General features: G+C 39.9%; 1 protein-coding gene across 4 annotated transcripts in view; it reads left to right on the plus strand.

Annotated features, from left to right (window-relative positions):
• Positions 1 to 20,384, plus strand: part of TBC1D1 (TBC1 domain family member 1) — a 115,819-nt gene that overhangs the window by 2,537 nt on the left and 92,898 nt on the right. For all 4 annotated transcript variants that reach the window (XM_064449279.1, XM_064449283.1, XM_064449282.1 and 1 more), the window contains exon 2: positions 5,460 to 5,975. In XM_064449279.1, the coding sequence (XP_064305349.1) occupies positions 5,559 to 5,975 (417 nt within the window). In that variant the 5' untranslated portion in view covers positions 5,460 to 5,558. The remainder of the gene's footprint in view (positions 1 to 5,459; positions 5,976 to 20,384) is intronic.

The following is a 20,384-nucleotide window of genomic DNA, read 5'->3' on the forward strand; positions in this document are numbered from 1 at the left end:
CCACAGAACGATCTGGTAGATGCTGTGTTGTGATACCTGAGAAGAAAGTAATTTCACGCATATTGACGGAAACATAAAAGGACCTCTTCTCAGCAGTGACCATATCATGACATACCTAATACATGTTCTTATTTGTGTTTTTCTATAGATCCTGCTGGGTGGATAGAGAAATCTGTCAGCGTGAGCGAAGACAATGTAAATCTCGGTCAGGGATCAGACAGAGAGGGAGGGGAGTGGTATTTAGTTCTGGCTTGCGTTCCAGAGCTCTGGCTGCAAGCCAGGGCTCCTCATAATCCTTAAGTAGTATGATATTTCTGCTAAAATAATCAGTGGTGAAGTGCAGTCAGCACCAGTGCCTCTGGTTCCATTTGTCAGCAGGGTTCACCACTAATGCCGGGTAGAGAAGAGCTGAACAAATTTGTGCTCTTTAAGACCAGCTGTTTTTCACAAGACCATGCTATATCATTGGAATTTTTGCTTAGCTTCTTGGAGGGGAGAAAGAAAACTGACTTACAGAAAAAGCTGCTGTCATGTCAGCAGCCTGATGTGCAGTAACTGCACGGTTGTCTCTCAGATGAACTGCAAAGTTTGAGGAAGCTGGGGAAGTTGTTCTGTTCAACAGCTCACAGGTCAAACTCCTCATTGAATCACTGATGTGTGGAAGCTCCAACTGCTTCCGTGCTTGACACCTCTTCTAAGCTTGTGAGTTCTGCTGTGAGTGCCAGCACTCCACCTGCTACCAAACCAGGGAAGAGCTGGAGGAGAGTGAAAGATTGCTTGGGTCAATAGTTACCCATGTTCTGAACAAGAGTGTAAAACTTTTGGCTCCATGTCTGTATTGAATTTAGTCCAGGCCAGAAAAAACAACAGAAGAAGGATAACTCTTCTCTTTTTTTTCATTTGTGTGTGTACTTTTGGTTTACACCAATCTCTCTCCCTTCTTTGCCCTTTTTCTCTGTTAGTCTGATCCATCCCAAATCTGCCTGGTTTCCCCACAGCTGCCAAAACCTGATTTCCAGTCGCCCACCCTCCCAGGTTAATAACACAGTCTGTTCTCTCTACCCCACAAGATTCTCCTTCCTATCCTCAAAGGTGACCTGGCCCCATCTACCCCAACTGGCATACAGAGCCCGTACCTTGTCCTTGTGATAAAGTCTTTGCTGTCTTGAGAGAAGGTGAGTTTTGAGGAATACTGTCCTGCATGATGCACAGCTGCCTTCATGTGCCTTCGTGTAGGGAGAACCTGGGGCCCAGAATGGCAGAAGTACTAATTTTTGTAGCTGTCCCCTTCATGCTGTCCTGCCGTCACCCTGACTTCCCTCTGAAGGCATCCCTTTTAGTTTCTGGTGACACAGAAAGATGAGTATACAACCTAATCTGGGAGAACAAGAGCCCAATATATATATTCTTTTTTTTAAAACACCATATCAGATTTTGCTAGAACAAGACTGAGTGTAGCGTTGCATGTTTTTTAAGCCATCTTCGTCTTGTGTGAAGTGGCCAGGTTGATCACAGTGACAGAGAAGTGGAGGAACACGTATGTTCGTTCCCCTGTGTGTTTTTCACATCAGTGAGTCAGTCTGGCATCTCTTAGTATAAAAGGTGGGGTTAGATTTATTAGTGTGGTTTGTGTAAATATCATATGTGCTACAGTTTGCCTGGCTGATTTTATGCTGACGGAGCAAATACAGCTAAATCAAAGCAGGTTAAACAGTGGCAACATTAAGATACAGTTTGGAGAATATTAACATTTCTCAGACAGCAGCAAAGCTGTTAGCTGAGGAGTGCCACTTAAGCTCTTCTCAGCCTTGAGTGCAAGGGCAACAGAGATCCTTCAGAAGATGCCGATGGTGGGGAAGAAGACGAGTTGTCCCAGTTGTCCGTGAGCAATGGGAGAAAGACTGGAGATGTTCAGCCTGTGTACAAAGCAAAGCCTGGCAGTCTTCTCCCAGCCCAGAGTAATGGAGTTGAATGCCACTTAGAGCTGTCAAGGGAAGATCAAAGTTTAGGTGGAAGGAAATTAGTGGACGGCTTTATTTTTATACCTTTTCTATTCTCTCTTGGATCAAAGGTGAAATAAGCATTTGCTTTGAAGAAGCTGTTTGTGAGTTAATTGGTCAGGCACTAGGGAGGAAGAGGAAGCTTGTTCAAGCCTACTGTACTAATACAAATGGTAAATGGGTACGGCGTCTGCAGAGCCACCAAGTTTTAGAAGGGATGATCTGAATGGTGGCAGCCAGAGATGGGTGGAGGTGCCAGAATTCCGAGTGGTGGAGTCAGGGCAGACATGGATGGGCTGAGAGCACGGACAATCTTTGGCTGTAACATATGCTTAATTTTATGGCTGGGAATAGGTCTGTTGAGATGAACAGAACTATTTTTAGGTCTAAATTAAGCATGTACATAAATACTTCATGGTCTTGAAGTAAAACCTAGCCCTTGGTGTAAACTTAAAGGACATTAACACCAGCAGCATGATGGTATAATTTCTGGTGCAATTTGTGTGTAAATTAAGGTAAGGATGACAGGAGGAGGAAACATAGACAGAATGGCTGGAAAAGGGTGATGAAACATGCAGAACGGTAACATACAGAACGATCTGGGGTAGATGAGGAGACCTTCTGAGGCTGCTAAATTTGTGCTCTGAAAAACCGTACTTTTAGCCCGTCTTAACATTAGAAAAAACCCCTAGCATTCTGACTTCTAGTTAACTGTGTTGATTTAGTATTAACTGTTTTTCTTTAGAAATAACAAACGCAGACATTGGAGTATTTATGCTGTTGACTTTGCAAGGTGTTTATTTTGTTAAAAAGAGATGAATGCCAAGAAACTTTGCATTTATATTAAATACATTCCAGCAGTACAGTGTTTGTTGAAGTATGACAGAGTATCAACCTGTTTTTTTTTTTTTAGTACTGTTCAGTCCTTAGAGTTAGCATGCAAAATAATGTGCTATATTGTGATATTTATTCCTATTTAAGGCTGCAGTGCCTTGTAGGTCTGGGGTGAAAGAGCATGGTAGGTGGTGGTAATCCAAATGAAACTTCTCTTCCTTGAAAAGTTGATTTAAATGAGGACGACTTCGTTGTATTTTTACATGCATTTTGTTTAATTGCATTTTTTTAAAAAAGACTTCTGAGTAAACACAACTGAGAAATATGGTTACAGAAAGTATGTGGCTAATAGGTCATCATCCATGTGGTAGCTCTGTTCTCCTGTTTTCAACTAAGAATGGAGCTTTCTTAGGCTTTCTTATCCTGAGGTTATTACGTATACCACTAAACGACGAGAACACTAAAAGCTAAAACCTCGATTTTTATGTGTTTTGGACTACACACAGTTGTAGTTATGAAGGAATCCAATCTTCCCTGCAGTTGCTGAACTACTTTCCATTGTTACAGTTAAGGAGAAGAAATCTGTAATAGTTCATCAAAGAAGAGATCATTTCAATTCCTGACAGATGTAAAACTATAATGATAGTTGTGTTAAGCAGTCTGTGATAAGGTGTAAAAATGCTTCCTGAAGCTGCTATCCCATATGATGCAATGCATTTATACTAATCTTAAAGGTGGTTGTTTTCTTGCTTGTTTGTGGGGGTGGGGGGGGGAAAAAAAGTAGTATAGTTGAAATGAGGCATACAAGTTCTGGATCTTCATGGCCCCTTTTCCCACACCTCACACACACAGATAGACACACACACACACGCACAGAGGTTTATAAAAAGGCTTTTTAAAGAATTGTTCTACACATCCAGAATGCTACTTATGATGATTTCTTCAAATAGTGTCTTTAAAACCTGCACTATTTGTTTCTTTTGCTAAATTTGGCATCCTTGGAACTCTTAATGTTGCCACAGAGTTCATTTGTCAAAAGATGCAAAAGTTCCAAAAAAGTAAGTGTGCCCAAACATGTGGTTTCTGCAGTTCTCTTGTTTTTACAGTTTGCCAGTTACTGCAGAAATGTTTTTCCCCACTTTTTTCCCCCACATTTGCAAATTGGTTTCATTTTAAACACTTGTTTAGTTAAAAATTAATTTCCATCTTGAATTTTGTTTTTAAGTTTTAATCCCTAAATTTCCTTTCATTTTCAACAAGGTGAAGTGCTGTTAGAAACTCATTTTGAAAATATTTTTACAAGGACAAATAAAGGACAAAGTTTAATGAAAACTCATGAGAAAAATACTGCTATTTTTGGTCATGTTTGTACATGAACAAAGACAAGAACTACTGTTGCCACAGTAAACAGATGCCATTTATTAAATACTTGTTCAAATATAATTAAAAATGTTTTGTAAGGAGTTCTTGGGACTGTTCATGTTGTCTTTAATAGGTCTTTTCATGGGAAACTCAGAAGGCTGAGGGTAAACTAGTGTCATGGTATTTAACCATAGGCAATTATAGGCCTGTCAGCTTCCCATCAGTCTCACACAAAATAGTGTAACAGCTGAAACCAGGTTCAATTAATGAGTTAAAACATGGTAGTATAACAAATGCCGAGCTATGTGTTGTCATAGACTATATTTTGCAAAACAAAATTGATAGATAAATGCAATTATTGGATTCTGTTACTATAACTACTGACAAGTAATAACAGTAGTGGTAGTAGATGCTGGGTATAACAGGGTTATAACAGTACGTATGTAACTTGGTTCCATTTGATATTTTAAGAAATGTAAATGATATAATATCAATGTGGCAAACAGTAAGTATTCCTGGCTAGCTGACAGGCCTTAAAATGTAATCATGAATTGTGAATTATCATCTGTTTTTTAGTGGGATGCTGTAAGGATTGTTCCTCATCTCTGCTATCTGTCAGGTTTGTCAGCAGTCGGTCAGTTGACTGCTGCTAGCTTTTTCAGATGACAGCAATATCTGGGGTGTTATTTAATGAAAAAGTCTGGTTGGTAACAGCCCATGATCACTTGGCAAACTAGACCCAAGAAAACAACTTCATGTTAGTAGCCAAATTCAAAATCATCCACCTATGAACAAGAAAGATCACCCTTATTTCCTTCCCCCCCCCGCAATGTGAAGGTGTCTCAACAAGCACTGACTACAGCTGTCAGGAAGGTCAGATTAGATCAGCTGAGTTCTTTCTGTGATAATAGGATTGAAATAGGTCAGTGTGATCGACATGTGCCTGCCCATGGAACAGACACGGGCTAGAAAGAACATGTATTTTCTGGTTTAGTTGCTCATTAGATGGTTTAGCAAGGGTCATAAAGCAACTTTTAAATCAGGACTGACTTTTTTCCAAGCAATGTGTTTAGTACTATGTACTATTATGTTTGTTGGACCTGAAATAGTAATGTCCGATGTAGGGGAAAAATGCAAGATAGGTCGTAGTAGATGATCAGTATGTCTCTTCTGATCTTAAGCTATTAAATATTTGCCTTACTGACAGTTCATCTTTAATAGAGTTCTAGCACCTACATAACTACTTTTTTTTTTTCCTTTCAGAACTCTCATGTCTCTTAACCAAAGGAACCGTCCAGATATCGTCATTCCATGGAACTGAAATATTAGTGAATTAGTCCAGGTTCCCTAAAGGACTCTAAAATGGAGCCAATAACATTCAAAGTTAAAAAGTATCAAGCACCTAGTGATTTCTCAGCAAGTTTCAGTCTCCAGCTTGTTGGTTCTCTGCCAGTGCATTCCCTAACCACCATGTCAATGCTGCCTTGGATTGTGGCAGAGATCCGGATGCTTAGTACAAAGTCTTCCAAAGAAGAACCTAGCATCAGCCAAATCCGACTTTATGTTTCACCAGCGAGTTTGAGATGTGAACCAGACACAGGGAAAATCCAGCAGTGGGATCCTTTGATTTGTTCAAGTTTGTTTGAATATAAGCCACAGCATGTCCACAAACTGATTCACAACAGCCATGATCCAAGCTACTTTGCATGTCTGATAAAGGATGGAGCTGCAAATCAGCGAAGTATCTGCTATGTGTTTAAAGCTGACGATCAGACAAAAGTAAGTAAACAGAAAAAAAACCAAAGCAAGCAACCCCAGAGCTGCTTTTGTGCTGTTTGAAACCTTTCACTACAGTGTAAGGTCCTAATGAGACCTTAATGAGACTGGATCTCACTAAAACTTACTGACAGGTGTCACTTTACTTAATGTTAATGGTTTGGTTAAATTTGAACTGTGCAGTATGTGAAGTGAAAGGTGTGTAAATCTCCTATAGGATGAGAGCCTGAATTTCATCAGCTTAAAAACCACTTTAGTTTGGGATATGGGCTAAAATCTTGGCCCTTGAGTCAGTGAGAGTTTTTCTGTTGATGTCACTAGGGCTGGGATTTCATCCTTGAGTCACTGTGAACTTTATCTAATCCTATGGTTGGACCTCTCAAATTTCTGTTTTCCTGATTTGAGACCTATGTGACTGAAATAGAGACACCTCCTTTCTCAGGAGGAGGAGGGGGTAGGGTGGAGCCTTCGTATATATATACTTCCAACGGCAGGACACTGTGGAAACCTTCCTAGCTCTGTAATCTGCAGAGCCTGCAGGTGGTGTCAGAGAATGGGAGAGAGGCCACAGCACAGTGCTGCGACTCTGTGGCATGCAGGCTCACTGCTGCATGGCATGAGACAGGAGCTGAGTGTGCGTGTCACACTGTGGGTCAAATTTGGCTCAGTCTGCCTTTCCTAGGAGCAAGTTGTGTCCTTGCTGAAAGGTGGAAGCATTAGAAATAATCTCTTCTTTTGTTTGAGAGTAATGTGAGACAATAACTCTCATGAATGAGTATGGTGAGTAGGATTTGGCACAAAGTTATTGTGATCTGCTGGGGACAAAACAGTGACATACCCTTCACCTCTGGAGTGTAGACTCTAGTTATAATGTTGGAAAACAGCATCTTGCGACATGCTGCTTGCTTGACCCATAGGAGACGTCCTGCTGAAGCACCTTGGAGGTATTATGTGAATATACACCATGCGTGGGATTTATGCCAACCTACCCAACAGCAGAACATTGTACAGTTCCAAATCCGTGGTTTCAAGCTAAGAGACCAAAACATATGGAAACAGCTTTAGTTAAATCCCCCTCAGATAAAAAGGCAGTTCTGGTAAATTAGAAGGCAAATATGTTGTAAATCATAAGCATTCAAGTGAGAAATCCCATGGAGTTAGAATGTAGAATACCAAATTTATGTAAGGGAGCAGAAATAAGGAATAGGTGTTTCAGAACTTGGCATTGAATAGGAGCTGATAAATGCATTTTACAGTTCGCTTATGCACTTATCTTTGCTTGTGATTTTACAGGATTATGGTGAGTACACAGTGCTGACCACCTCCAGTGCATTTTCTTTTGTAATGAAAGATTGAAGTACTTTTTTCCTTATGTTTGATCAAATTCCTAGACATGTTTGAAATGAAAGAGAACAAAATAAATCTCTAGTTACATTTGTCGCTGTGTTTACAGGTTTTTGGAGACAATACCCAGAATTTTTGGATGCCTATTTTAACTGCTTAGCCCCAGATTCGCAGAGTTATCTGTCCTTTCAAAACTACCCTTCACTTGGTCTCTTAACTTCCCTTGTTTGCAAGGGTTGTTTCTCTTGACTTAGATAAGAGCAAGTGTTCTTATCCTCTAAAGTGAAGCTCTGCCTGTTTTACGTAAATTCATTTTAATTTCTCATTAATCTACCTTTTAAGTAAGTCCCTTATGCTTTATAGGGTGTTGTTACTCTGCCCTGAATATTGTCATGTAATGCCTTTTTAGCTAATTGGTGTTTGTGTATTTATGAAGAGGAGTGAACTGTTACCTTTGTGCAGATACCCAACTAAAAGCATAGGAGTGTACTGTATACCCTTGTTAGAAACCGAGGGAGCTGTTTGTTAAGAGCAAGAGAGTTGGGATGGAGAATTTAGCACTATGTTGCTGCAGCTTATGTTCAGCTTCAGAAGAAACAAATTTTAGAAACTGGACCTTTGCAGCTTCTGTGACTCAGCAAACTCCTGTGCTGGCGCTCTTGCTCATGAGGACTCTTTTTTCCCTTTGCTTCAGCTCTGTAAAAGAAACACAGTAGTCCAGATAGGTTTAGTCACAGAGTTTACATGTTCATAACAACTCTACCAAGCAATCTGGGACATCCAAACTTTTGTGATGATTGCACTTCATTATTTTTATTTGGAAAAATCCAACTGGTTACTAATTGCAGGGATACTGTAAACTGCAAGAGCCACAGTTCTTTGTGTCTGCATAGGTAAATCTCTGGTAGGGTTATATTTGACAGAGAGTTCTCAGATTAGGTCAGGTCTGACTGAGGATTTGAAGTAGAAGGTACTTCATGGTTTTGCAAATAAGTTCTGAGTGTATACCCACCTTAGGGTAAGTAGAATAGAAGAGGGCAGAAGGATGTCTGTGGGAGAAGTAGACTAGGAAGATTAGTTTGTTAAGGCAAAAGCAGGTGAGCAGAAGACAAAACAGTGAAGGCCTTTGAAGAGGAGGACAAGAAACTTGAACTTTATGCAGACAGAGGAGTAGCAGTGGAGGTGGTAGAAAGTACAGAAAACCAGGAATGGTGAGGCTTTTGGCATCAGCACTGCAGATAGACTGTCCATTAACTGTAATGTACTCCTTTATATACACAAATTGAGTGAGAATATATACTTGATTAGTGAGGAACTATCTTATGTTTAATGCAACAGCATTTTGTTAATGGGAGATGTGCTCATTGGCATGTTACTTGAAAACAAGCAGTGCGTATAGAGATCATTCCACTCCACTTGGTATTAAAAGGACGGGTTTACACTGCCTAGGGAGAGCTTCTCTCATGGATTAGAATTCCCTTTCTAATTAGCAGATCTGTCAGATATGGGATCTGGAGCCTTCCTTCCTTTATTTATAACCTCAGTAAATTTCCACTGGTTACAGATAGTGGTGTTTCTTATCCATTCACCCTCATTCTGTGGAGGATGGGCCCTCATGATTGAATAATTTCTGCCTGAGGTTGGGGCTGAAGAATTAATGCCTGTTCTTTGTAGGCGCTCAGGAATGGAGCTGTATTCAATTGTATTGCCTGCGGGGAGCTTGTGAAGACTACTGATAGATCGTAGATGGGGATTATGCATACTGTGTTGAGTAATGGTGGTGGAAACTGAGGAAACATTAACCCTCAGGTAAAATCTGTGCTTGCAGGATAGCACCTTCGTCATAAGAACACAGCCTTGTTGAACAGCTTGGCCAGAGTGCTTGGGTACTGTAGGAGTGCAATGGCTTAAGTGAAAGCATACATGCTACCAGCCTATGTGTCTTCCCAGAACCCTCTGGTCTGACATTTGCTTATGTTCTACACAAATGTGGTGCTGTTGACATTGTTGGTGTTGAAAACTATAGACATTAAAAATTACTCACATTTTTGCCCTGCACTTGAGATGTGGTAGTTTGAAAATGTTTGGAACTGTAGGTAGGTGTGCTGTTTCCTTCATGAGCTCATTCTCTGCAAACACAGCACCACTCTCCTTCTGTAGGACACCTTGCTTTATTTTTCAGTGTGTCATTCACTCTGAGAAGTCAGAGATAGATAATGAGAAGCTAATGGCATACTGTCACAGAATATCCCTCTGCAGCAGATACAAAGTAGCCAAAACATTACAGTGGAAAAGTAATTTCTGTTCCTATTTCAGTTTGGAAAAGTAGTTCCAAATGCCATTGTGTTGATCTTTCTTTGGTGTATCAGTTTGTTTTACTTAGGTATGCTTAATCTTATTTGATGGATGTTTTGGCTGGCAAATTAAATACTCGTCACTAGTTGGTTGTACTGTCCTTTATTATACTTTTATATCTGTTGTACGTAAAGAATAACAGTTCTAAAAATGGTTTCACAGAAGTCTGAGTCAAAGAGGGCATTCAGTACCTCAGCCATTTCCAAGTCCTGTGTTCCATTCAGCAAAGGCCCACATTTTCCCTTGTCTTCCTTTTGTCACCTATGCAGCTGTAGAAGCCCTTCTTGTTGCCTTTGACACCTCTTGCCAGATTCAACTCCAGGTAGGCTTTGGCTTTCTTCACCATGTCTCTGCATGCTCAGACAATGTCTATATATTCCTCTCAGGTTACCTGCCCTTGCTTCCACCCTCAGTATTCTCCGTTTTTATGTTTTGAGTTTTGCTAGGAGCCCTTTGTTCATCCATGCAGGTGTTTTTACCTGACTCCTTGGCCATTTGGATTGACTGCGCTTAAGCTTGAAGGAAGTGGTCTTTGAATAACAACCAGCTTTCTTGGACACTCTTCCCTCCAGGGCCTTTGCTCCATGGTACTTTTTCAAGTACCTGAAGTAGCCAAAATCTGCTCTTCTGAAGTCCAGTGTTGTGATCTTGCTTTTTGCTCTGCTTCTCAGAATCCTGAACTCCACCATCTCATGGTCATTGCAGCCAAGGCTGCCTTTGACCCTGATATCCCCAAAAAGCCCTTCCACGTTGGTACGGGGTCCAGCAGACCACCTCTCTCCATCACCTCCTCTGTCACTTGGGTCAGCAACTTGTCATCGATGCTCTCTGGGAACTTGCTGGATTGATTATGCCCTGTTGTGTTCCTCCAGCAGATACTTGGGTGGTTGAAGTCTCCCATCAGAACCAGGGTCTGTGAATGTGAGGCTACTTCCAGCTGCCTGTAGAGTGCGTCCTCCACCTGTTCTTCCTGGTCACAGCATAAAATAAATTCCTGTATGCAGAGTAAAGTCAGTAGACAACATTGCCACCTTTTTTTAGTGAAGCGGGTCCTTGGAATATTTGAAAGTTTCTCCTTTTTTCTTTCTGTGATATGAACTGGAGGTATAGAGGATTTGAGGGTGACCCTAGAAACTTGATTCTGCTTTCTCTCAATATAAGGAGAAATATTTCTGTGACATTATCAATGACTGATGTGGAACTAGAGTATGAAGAAATGTAAAAAGTTCATTGAAAGGGCTAAGTTTAGTGGTCTCTTTTTTTTTTTTTTTTTTTTTCTTCTTTCCCAAGAGTCTGGACACAAGTTGTCATAACAGCCTGTAATAGATGCTTGTGTTTACCAGAGCTGTTAGTGCTATAATGGAAAAACACTGGCTAGAACTGTTCTTTTCTATTTTATAGAGAAATATTGCATGTGATTTAAGCAGGATCACAGCTGCACAAGACATCCACAAGTCTGCTTCTTCTAAATCTTTGTCTGTAATGCATAAATCAGGGACAGCTTTCAGCCCAGGAACTGGGCTTCTGGCAGCTGCAGGCGTGTTGCCATGAGAGTTGCAGTGCCCGTACAGTTGCAGAGGTCTGGGACACCTGCTCAAGACCTGAGTCTGCTCATTGACTTTGCTTGTGCCGAATCTGCCCCATAGCAGACAGAGATAAGCCCTATCTCTCTATACTGAGACACTCTTTAAAATGTAGCATTTGCCCTGTTGAGCTGTTTGGTTACATCAGTGATCTCTCCTTTTGTGAGAAGTCTTCATTTTTTTGGACCACCAATTGCTTTAACAGTTACTATGTTTTTAAACAACCTTCACCTAATTCTATGAGTTACAACAGCTTATGCACTTAAGTAGATCATGCTGTATTACCTGGAATGCAGTACTCTGTTACATGTTTGTGATCTGATTATGTACTGGAGAAGCTGATTTCAGAAAATCAACACTTAGCTCTGTGAGGCTGCACAGAGCTGGTGCTGTGTGTGAACTTCACATTATTCATCTATAAAAGGAACGGCAGAGACCCAGTGAACTCCAAAGCAGTTGTTGTGAGGCTTAGCTTTGTGACTGAGGATTCTTACACAACTTGTTTTCACATTAGACGCTAAGTTATGGCCTCACTAAGTATCTCATTTTTAATAGCACCATCTCCTGTTCTTAAAATAAATCAGGCAAGATAATTTTAAAGATAGGTGATCTTTTCTGCTGTATTTTACTGCTTGATGAGTCTAGGGAGATTAAAGTGTGGTTCTTCTTTTGCAAAAACCCTAAAACACTGAAACAAAATGAGGTAAGTGGACTTGTTTCAGTGCAACAAAGAGCTTAATTTGGCTGTTTTTTGCCTCCTATTCATGTGCACTTTTTTTGATTTGAATTTATGTAATTACAAACTGCTAGCGCTGCTTCTTGATTTGTCTCCCAAATGCTAACTGAAGAAATTAATGTAAAAAACAGAAGGAGAAAATCCAACAGAACAATTGAAAAATCAAATACATATTTGTGCACATACACAGTCCGGTATATAAAGTAGGTCAAAGTTTAGCTGTCTAAATCTTAATAAAATGCCTGCTGTAATGCAAACAGCCAGCTGTTCTTTGGACACTCTCACGCCTCGAGCGTAACCGTGATTACACCAGCTGTATCCTGGGATCTGTTCAAATGATTCGTGTATGTGAACTCTTCTTTCAGGTGTCTTTAGTGGCCAATGACCCTGTCCCTAGCAGCATTATCCCAAGCCTTTATGGGGCTCTTGTCAGACCCTGGAGTGACTTTGTGACATCCTGGCTCAGTTAAGTGCTCCTGTGTTCAACCCTCATTTTATAAGAAATATTGTGTGATTTCCCTTAACCTCATGTGCGATTGCCACATGGAGGAAGTAATTTGTGCAATACCAGTGCCGTTTCCTGACTTAAAGTCAGAGACAATGTCTTACCAAGGAAGATGAAATTAATCACATGGTTTGTAAAAAGACATGCCTATTCCCACCCTTACAGTGACAGCAACATAAAAAATTATATTTTGAGTTCTTCAAAATACTAAATCATACAGAAATTTCTGCTATTGAATGACTAATAAGAACTGTTATCATGACTTCAACAGTATAGTATTCTGTATCAGATGACATTGTTAGTGTATTCTTCAATTTAAATAATATTGAAAGTAGCTGTGTGTAACTTGTGCTGTCATGTGCACTTCATTTTAGAGCCAGAGTTCATTCCAAGATTATTTATTGTTCCTTCACTTTTTCTGTTGGGGATTGTAGCAGAGATAGAAAAAAGTGGAACTGAGGCCAAAACATAGTTAGCGGATTTATGATGGCTTCTCATCTGACTCCTAGCCATTCCTTTTGTCTTAAAAGGTCTGATGCTTGTGGCTTATGAAATCCAGTGCGGGTAATTGGAGCCATAGTATCCAAGTGTCCTCCAGAGTTACAGTAGATTTTCCTTCAGAAACTTCCTTTTCACATAGAGAAGAGGTTCCTTACATATCTCCAAAGAGAAGCTTGCTTTTAACATCTTAACCTAGTCTGAGTCCCGCTTTTGGTGGCCTTACACTCCCTTGGTTGCTAACTTGCACATTCTCACCATTTCCCCTACTCTTGTACTGTCCTGTGGATCATATAAATTTAAATATTCCAAAAGGAAAAGTGATACACTTTCAATTAAATTAGCATCCTAACCTGATTCCAGAACAGTTTCATAAGCACTTTTGTGAGAGTCATGGAGAAGCAAGGCCACACTATCTAGAGCAGAGAGAAGGCTGGACCTCAGATCCCCAATTCAGTCAGTCTTAAACTGCCATGGGATTTTAGTTCAAGTGGTGCTACAGTGAGAAGATCTAACAGCTGTCCTCTGTCAAAGGAGGCAGTTCTGTTATTCTTTTCTCATCTGATCCATCCCCTGATGTACATTCTCAGTGTTTTCCCCTGTGCTAGCATTGAAGTTTGTTCCAGCAATGTGTTGAGCTGCTTTAGGGGCTAAGGTTAAAAAAAAAATTAATTGCATTCTGCTCCAAACTCACTCAGTGCACCTCGCTAGATCACCGTAGATGTTTTGTCAAATTCCAAGCTGACATAAATTTGGAAACTAAAGTGAGGACATAAAGTAATTTGGGACAAATTTTCCTGGTACTATTGCAGGCAGATGGTGGAAGTAGAGTGCAGCACCAGAGGTACTCCAAAGGGATTGGGCTGTGCAGCAGGAAACCTGATGTTGTTTCTTCATATGGTGCTGTAGACCCTAAAAGTAGGGCACAGAGAGAGTTGCAGGCTTACTTGGCCTCTGTACACAGAGCCACCTAGACAAAGTGTCACAGACTTTGAAGTCTGTCCTGCTAACATTGTGTGAGAAGAAAACATTGTGTACCTGCCCAGTGAGTCCAAAGATGGAGTAGCCTTGCTTTAAGAAGACATAAACAGCATGGGAACAGTCTGTGTGCTGGTAAATATCTTCTTATAGTCTTGTGTCTGCTGCTCTTAACGGTGATGGGAATGGAAGGCTTCTAGTACATTTCCATGATCTACACCTAATTGTCTTAAAATTACTAGTGAAACAGCCCCTGAGGGCTTGAATGTGTTGTGAAATATTGTCATGTGACAATTTCTTCATTTTTGTGGTTTCAACCTCACTCTGGCACTAACTTTCTGGTACTCATCTGTGCTTTATTAATTTCATTTTCTCACCTGGAATAATTTCTTTCTGCTTTGCTGAGCAATACCCTCACTGAGAAATTGGTTAATCCTCTGTGACCAACTTCCTAAACTTTGCAAGAGTTTGGTGATGCTGTAGACTTCAAATTTGATTGAAAAGCTTGAAGATAACTTAGTGTGGAAGAAGAGTTGGAAAATTTAAGAATTTGTTGAATCCACACAGTTCTCAAAGTACAATGTAGGTCTTCACTTGAGAGACTATGTTTATCCACGCGTTACCCCAGCACTAAACATGTTAAATCCCCCAGCTTCACAAGTGGTGACAATAACAAAATAGGCAACAGCAAAGTTATTCAGCTCACCTTACTGTAGTGCGGTAAAGCCTACCTTTCGCAAAGGTGTTGGATGCAATATGCATAGAGTAAGTGAACGGGTTTCCTCATTGCTTTGCAGCCTGTCCAGACCCACAGCTTCAAACCAACTCACAGCCAGCAGAAAATTCTGGGCAAATAAAAAAAACCAAAACCAAAAGTATGACTTGTACCTGTGGAGAAGCTCTGAGTGAGAAGGAAAATGAGCCTAGAAACCCAGATTTCATATACGGAGTTAAGAGTTCAGAAAATACTGTTTGATTTATAGCAACATTGAATATTAAGCTGAATGTATGATGCTACAAAGAGGAATAATTAATGGTAAAGGAACTCCAGTGTATTTCCTGCAGTTACCCACTGCTGTGGCTTGCTGAAGTTAATTTAAGACTAGAGGACATCTGGAAGAATGCTACCTTATTGACCTCCAAACACAGGTCAGAAAGTCTAATCTAGATTCAGTAGATGGCTTTTATTTTTTATGTCATTAATTAATGATCTTAAGGAATATAAGTATTCACAGTTGTGATGTTTTTAAATTAATTTTGTGGGTACATGGTGCAGTGATAGTTGTATGCAATTTAAAGCCAGAAAGTATATTTTAGAGGGGAAAAAAAACCTGATTTGAAAAAGAACAGTTTTTATAAAAAATCAGTCTTACCTAATACAGTCAGTTTTCATGGCACACAGTACAATAACATATTGAGGACAGTGTAATTTAGTTAGTATATACTTTGAATGTTCTCTTTCCCTATCTGGTTTTAAACATGTGGGAAGATAGCTTTTGTCAAATATATGAGTAAACAAAGGCCAAATCTGTGATGTAGGTTAGTACAATCTCTCCAGACAGACTCGAGAGTGGTTCTGGCATCAATCAGATTGTAGGACTGGGTCCTACATCAGTGATCTTTCCGCAACACTAGTAAAAACAAAACCTTTCTATTTTCTCTGCTTCATAAGCTTCTCTGAAAGGCTTGGGCTTTAGCTCACTTGGAGCTACTTAAACATGGACATTAATGTTCAGGCAATTGTATTTTCTTTTTTTCAGATTCTAAAATGGCCCTAACGGACAAATTCAAGCCATCCACATTAAAATATGAAGAAGCCAATTCATAAATTATGATACTGAGTAAATCACCTTCCTGAAATAGCTCCTTATTTTTCCATGCAATTGGCTTCTAATTTAGAATTTTGCCTGCATTGGGGTGACATTTGTGATGTGCCCGCAAGGTCATCAGATGCAGGCTCTTTGGCTGTACTGGAGCAGAAAACCAAAGCAGAGGAGGAATATATAACCACTATATTTACTTTAGCAGCACAATCTCCCATCCTGCTATACGTCAAAGTGAATAACGGTAACAAATCACTGTCATAAAATCAGTTCTTTCCCTTGCCTGGTGTAGACACAGTTTTCTGTATTTCTGTTTTTTTACCCTCTCTGTGGACATCAAGTTATGGGAAGGGCTGTGGGAAATATTTTCTTAAAGAATGATTTGTGTGACTGGACTAATACAGGCTTAAATGGATATGTGTGTCTGCCCTAGAGGTTGATTATTGAGGATCTGATACAAGGATTGAGTGGATAATGCCAGTTTATACTTGGTTTGTCCTTTGTATGAAACTGCTGGTTGATGTGGACTTTTTTCTTTCCCACCCTCACCATACTTTTCCCAGAGTTGCAGTGATTGAGATCTATGGCTGGTCATAAAAACAGCTCCGCTGCTGGTGATTCCTGTTGCACTGGGTTAAGTTTGATTCTTCTACATAACTGACTGAATGCTTTTCATTTGCAAGCTTCTTGCTTAAGTCTTTAAAAAACCCCACAAAACTAGTTTCACACATGCAGAACGTGCTTAAAAATTGTATTCTTAGTAATCATGATATACTGTGGCTTGGTGAGTTGCTTTGTTGCTTGGATGCTGTGCTTCTGATCTTAACGTAATGAACTTTCACATGAAGAGAGAATAAAAGATTAAATTCCTAACTCTTAATTTGAGATTTCTGGAGGCCACATTCAGCAAAAAGGTGAAAAATAGAGCTTGCAGGTAACATCTGGTTGTGTATTTTACATCTAAACCTGGGGCTAACTGAAATGGAGGTGTTTCTTTGAGAGTCTAACAAGGAAATTGTACATAAATATTTTGAATGTTCGATGCTGAAAACCTGTTTGCACTCGAAGTTCAGGCTAGTTCCATTGAAGACAACTGAAATACTTGCAATAATGGCATTGCATGTGCTTGTTGGTATTTGCTTGGTTAGCACCTGAAATAACTAATATATTATTCTGCTTGGTTTTATCTTCAGATTTTTTCCAATGACAGTTATGTTGTTCAAATAGGAAAAAATGGTTTCCAATTTCTGTAGTTAATTCATTTAGAAAGACCTTTAGTGAAACAGAAGCACTTTTAGAACAGAATAAAAAGAAAAATGATAACTATAATGCATTAGCATATTCAGGATGTTTAACATAGTTGATTCAACACCACTATTAGGAAAATTGGGTTTCTTTCTTTGATTAAAAATGCAAATGAAAGTATGACATATGTCTAGGAAGAAATAAGGTACTGAATTCTTCAGAAGAGCAAAGCTCCATTCATCACCTAATTCTCTGCCGACTACTAGAACCCTGTTCTAATGTGTATCACACAGCGTTGGTCCCTGCAAAGATCTGTAATTGCAACTGAACTCAGAGGCATTTCTAGAAGTTGTTAAGATGTTAGGGCTGCTTTAGTTCGCCCTGCAGCCCTGCAGCAATCAGGCACTTTCATTTTCCTGATTTAAGTCCATATTTCAAAATGGCACAATAGTGGGTACTGATCTACTGGAACGAGGCACTCTGATTCCCAAAGCAGGACTGGGATTTAGGAGAGGAAGCAGTTGCTTCTGCGGAGCTCTGTGCAGTATTTCTGCTTGCATGGAACACTGTACAGCATTTCTGCCAGTTACATTTTCATACAGTCAGGCCCTCAGAAAGTTTCTCTAATTGCAGGAAGTGAACTTCATTGTTCTTAAAAGGGATTAGTCCGCAGAGTGCATAACTCCTTTTTTTTCTGCCACCCCCTTCACAACAATTTGCAGATTCACCATAGCTTAAGATGAGGTGTTTAAGTGCCACTTAGTGGCTGTCCAGAGCAATGTAAGATAATGGGACAGCTGTGGCGGTTTTCACCTCTACTGCTGTTGCTTTCCACCAGCAGGGGAATTCCTTGCCTTATCTTAGAGATACTGAAGGTTCAATCTAAGACTGGTTAAAATCAATCAAAAGACCCCGGTGGGCTTTCAATAAGTATTTCAGTACCATCATTCCCTTTTTTTCCCCTTCCTTTTCCCAAATTGTCCAGTTGAAGTTCTGTTTGAGTTCTCCTTATGGGGCTTTTTTGGCCTGTAAAAGTATTGTAATGAGTTGATATTTTGCTATGCAGTGAGGAAGCACAAGAACAAGTAAGTAAACGTGCTGTCTCTAGAACTGGAATACTAGTGTTCCTGGATTTGATTCTTAGGTATTAAAATTCACAAAGCAAGACACATGCTTAACTGGGGTTACTGTTTGGCATCAGCTGATCTTCCAGGATGTCTCAGTTCACCTCAGGAGGATATCTGACAGATGGGAAAACATTAGCTTGCAGTCATGTTCTGAGCTTGATATAATACGCTTGTGTCTGCATAAGGACTAAGTTTCTCTTCTATAAACTTTCAGAACTTCAGAGTATTCTTTACATGTATGTTATTAACTGCGTAATGAACTAGTTACATCTAGAGGACAATAAACCTCAGAGTGCATGCACTGATTGTATGCAGGCTTACTTTTTGCTGGGAGGAGGTTTTCAGTGGGTGCTCTGTAAATAGGTTGGGTATTGCAGAAGGCATGCTTCAAGTTTTCCTTCAAAATGAAGTCTTCCCCTCCATTTCAGTTTTTGTGTTATAATAGACTGTCCATATGCAAGCAAGGATTGGAAGAGTCAGAAAAGTTCCCAGGAACCTCAAACAAACAAAACACAGGTTTCTGATTTATAGGTACATTTCTTGTCAAATTTACACACTGTCAAGGTCTTGGGATAAATCCTTTCACACAGCTTGAGATTGCACATTTCCAACAGGCCGTATAAAAACTATGTATGTGACAAATTTTCCTTACCTGGATAACCATCAGTGACCTGACATTTACACACACAGGCATGTCAGTCTGTTCTACAAGTCTTGATACCAGCTTGAGACAGCTCAACTGCATGTGAATTAGAGCTGAGGTAGACTCAGCTGGAGTTCAGTCCCAGCTGAATTGTGAGGGAGATCAAAACGTGTGTGTATGATATTATGCATTTACAATACTTGATTTCTTCTTCTCCTTTTTTTTTTTTTTTGTACTCTCGCTGTTTGGCTGTATATTACAGCTTTTTGCATGTTAGAAACAAAATGGGAAAATGAATTAAGGCTGGCCTACATTCTGCTCATAAATTGATTGAAACCAGCAGGAGACTTGAGAATTTATTACATCCTGGGGTAAAAGACGCTGCCCAGCTGAGGTTCACTTATTTATTTGGGTCTTTGTGCCTGTGAACACATTCAGAGATGTGAGCTCAGGCTCACAAGTTGCAGTGGTATCTGAACTTACCAGGTCGTCTGAGTGAGGAGTTCAGCTGTCCAGCCCATCCATCCAGCTGTCTGCAGGTTTCTCCTGGAACACCAGAATTCCCTGTTGGGTATGGAAATAGCCAGGATGGAGGAAATGGCAGAAATGGCCCTTGATTATTTTTTGTAACTTTATCTATTTCAGTAGCCTACCACAAGTCAAATAATATTTTGGTCTTTATTCCTGAAAATATATACATATTTCCCAAATTTTTACCTACTCCAAGAGTCTTATGTGAAATGACACAGCTATCTAGCGTTCTCAGTGATAAGACATGGTTAAAGAAACCTGTAGTGAGTGAATGCATTCAGTCTGCATGGATCCGTGGTTGTGGGATAGCTGACTCAGCACACAACGGTTTCCATTGTTCTGGCAGAGGAGCGGAAGCGCTGTCAGCACATGTGGCCAAAATATGCAGCAGTGTCTTAGGGTAATATATCCTGAGCCCTTCGAAGCGTTGCAGCTTTATCAAAACCACAAAAGAGCTGTAAGGACAAATCCTATTGCTGCATTTTAAAAGTCTCTGTATTGTGTGTTACATTTCACAAATGTTTTCCAGCGTGTCTTTAGGAGTCAAACGGAATTATTAAAATAACTAAATATGGAGCGTTGTTTGTAATGAAACCAGGAGCTGCAAACTTCTGAATGGAAAGCTAACTGAATCGTGGGGAAGGTGTTTTTTCAGATTGGTAGAGAGAGTGGTTTTAAAGATGGTTTATTGCCATTTCGTGGCTTTTGCTGTTATTGAAAGACAGTATGACTTAGCCAAAAATATATAAAATCACAAGAGCAAAAGAGCTCACATCATTGCCAAAGATACACTCAATGGGTTAATAAGCCCTGAGAAGAGGGTAGGAAGGGGAGAGATACGAAACAGTAAGTTATAAGTGTGTGGAGGAACATCACTGATAAAACTTAACACTTTCAGACAGCTAAGAAGGAATATAATCAACAGCACAACTTGGCAAAATAAAAAAATGTAGATACATTAATAAAAAGGCAGATTTATATGCACAGTACAAAATGACCATACATGCAAATGATTATATTAGTAGGTTCCAGTGGTATTCTCAA

This window comes from Phalacrocorax carbo, chromosome 4 (genome assembly GCF_963921805.1).
Source record: "Phalacrocorax carbo chromosome 4, bPhaCar2.1, whole genome shotgun sequence".
NCBI classification, from domain to species: Eukaryota; Metazoa; Chordata; class Aves; order Suliformes; family Phalacrocoracidae; genus Phalacrocorax; species Phalacrocorax carbo.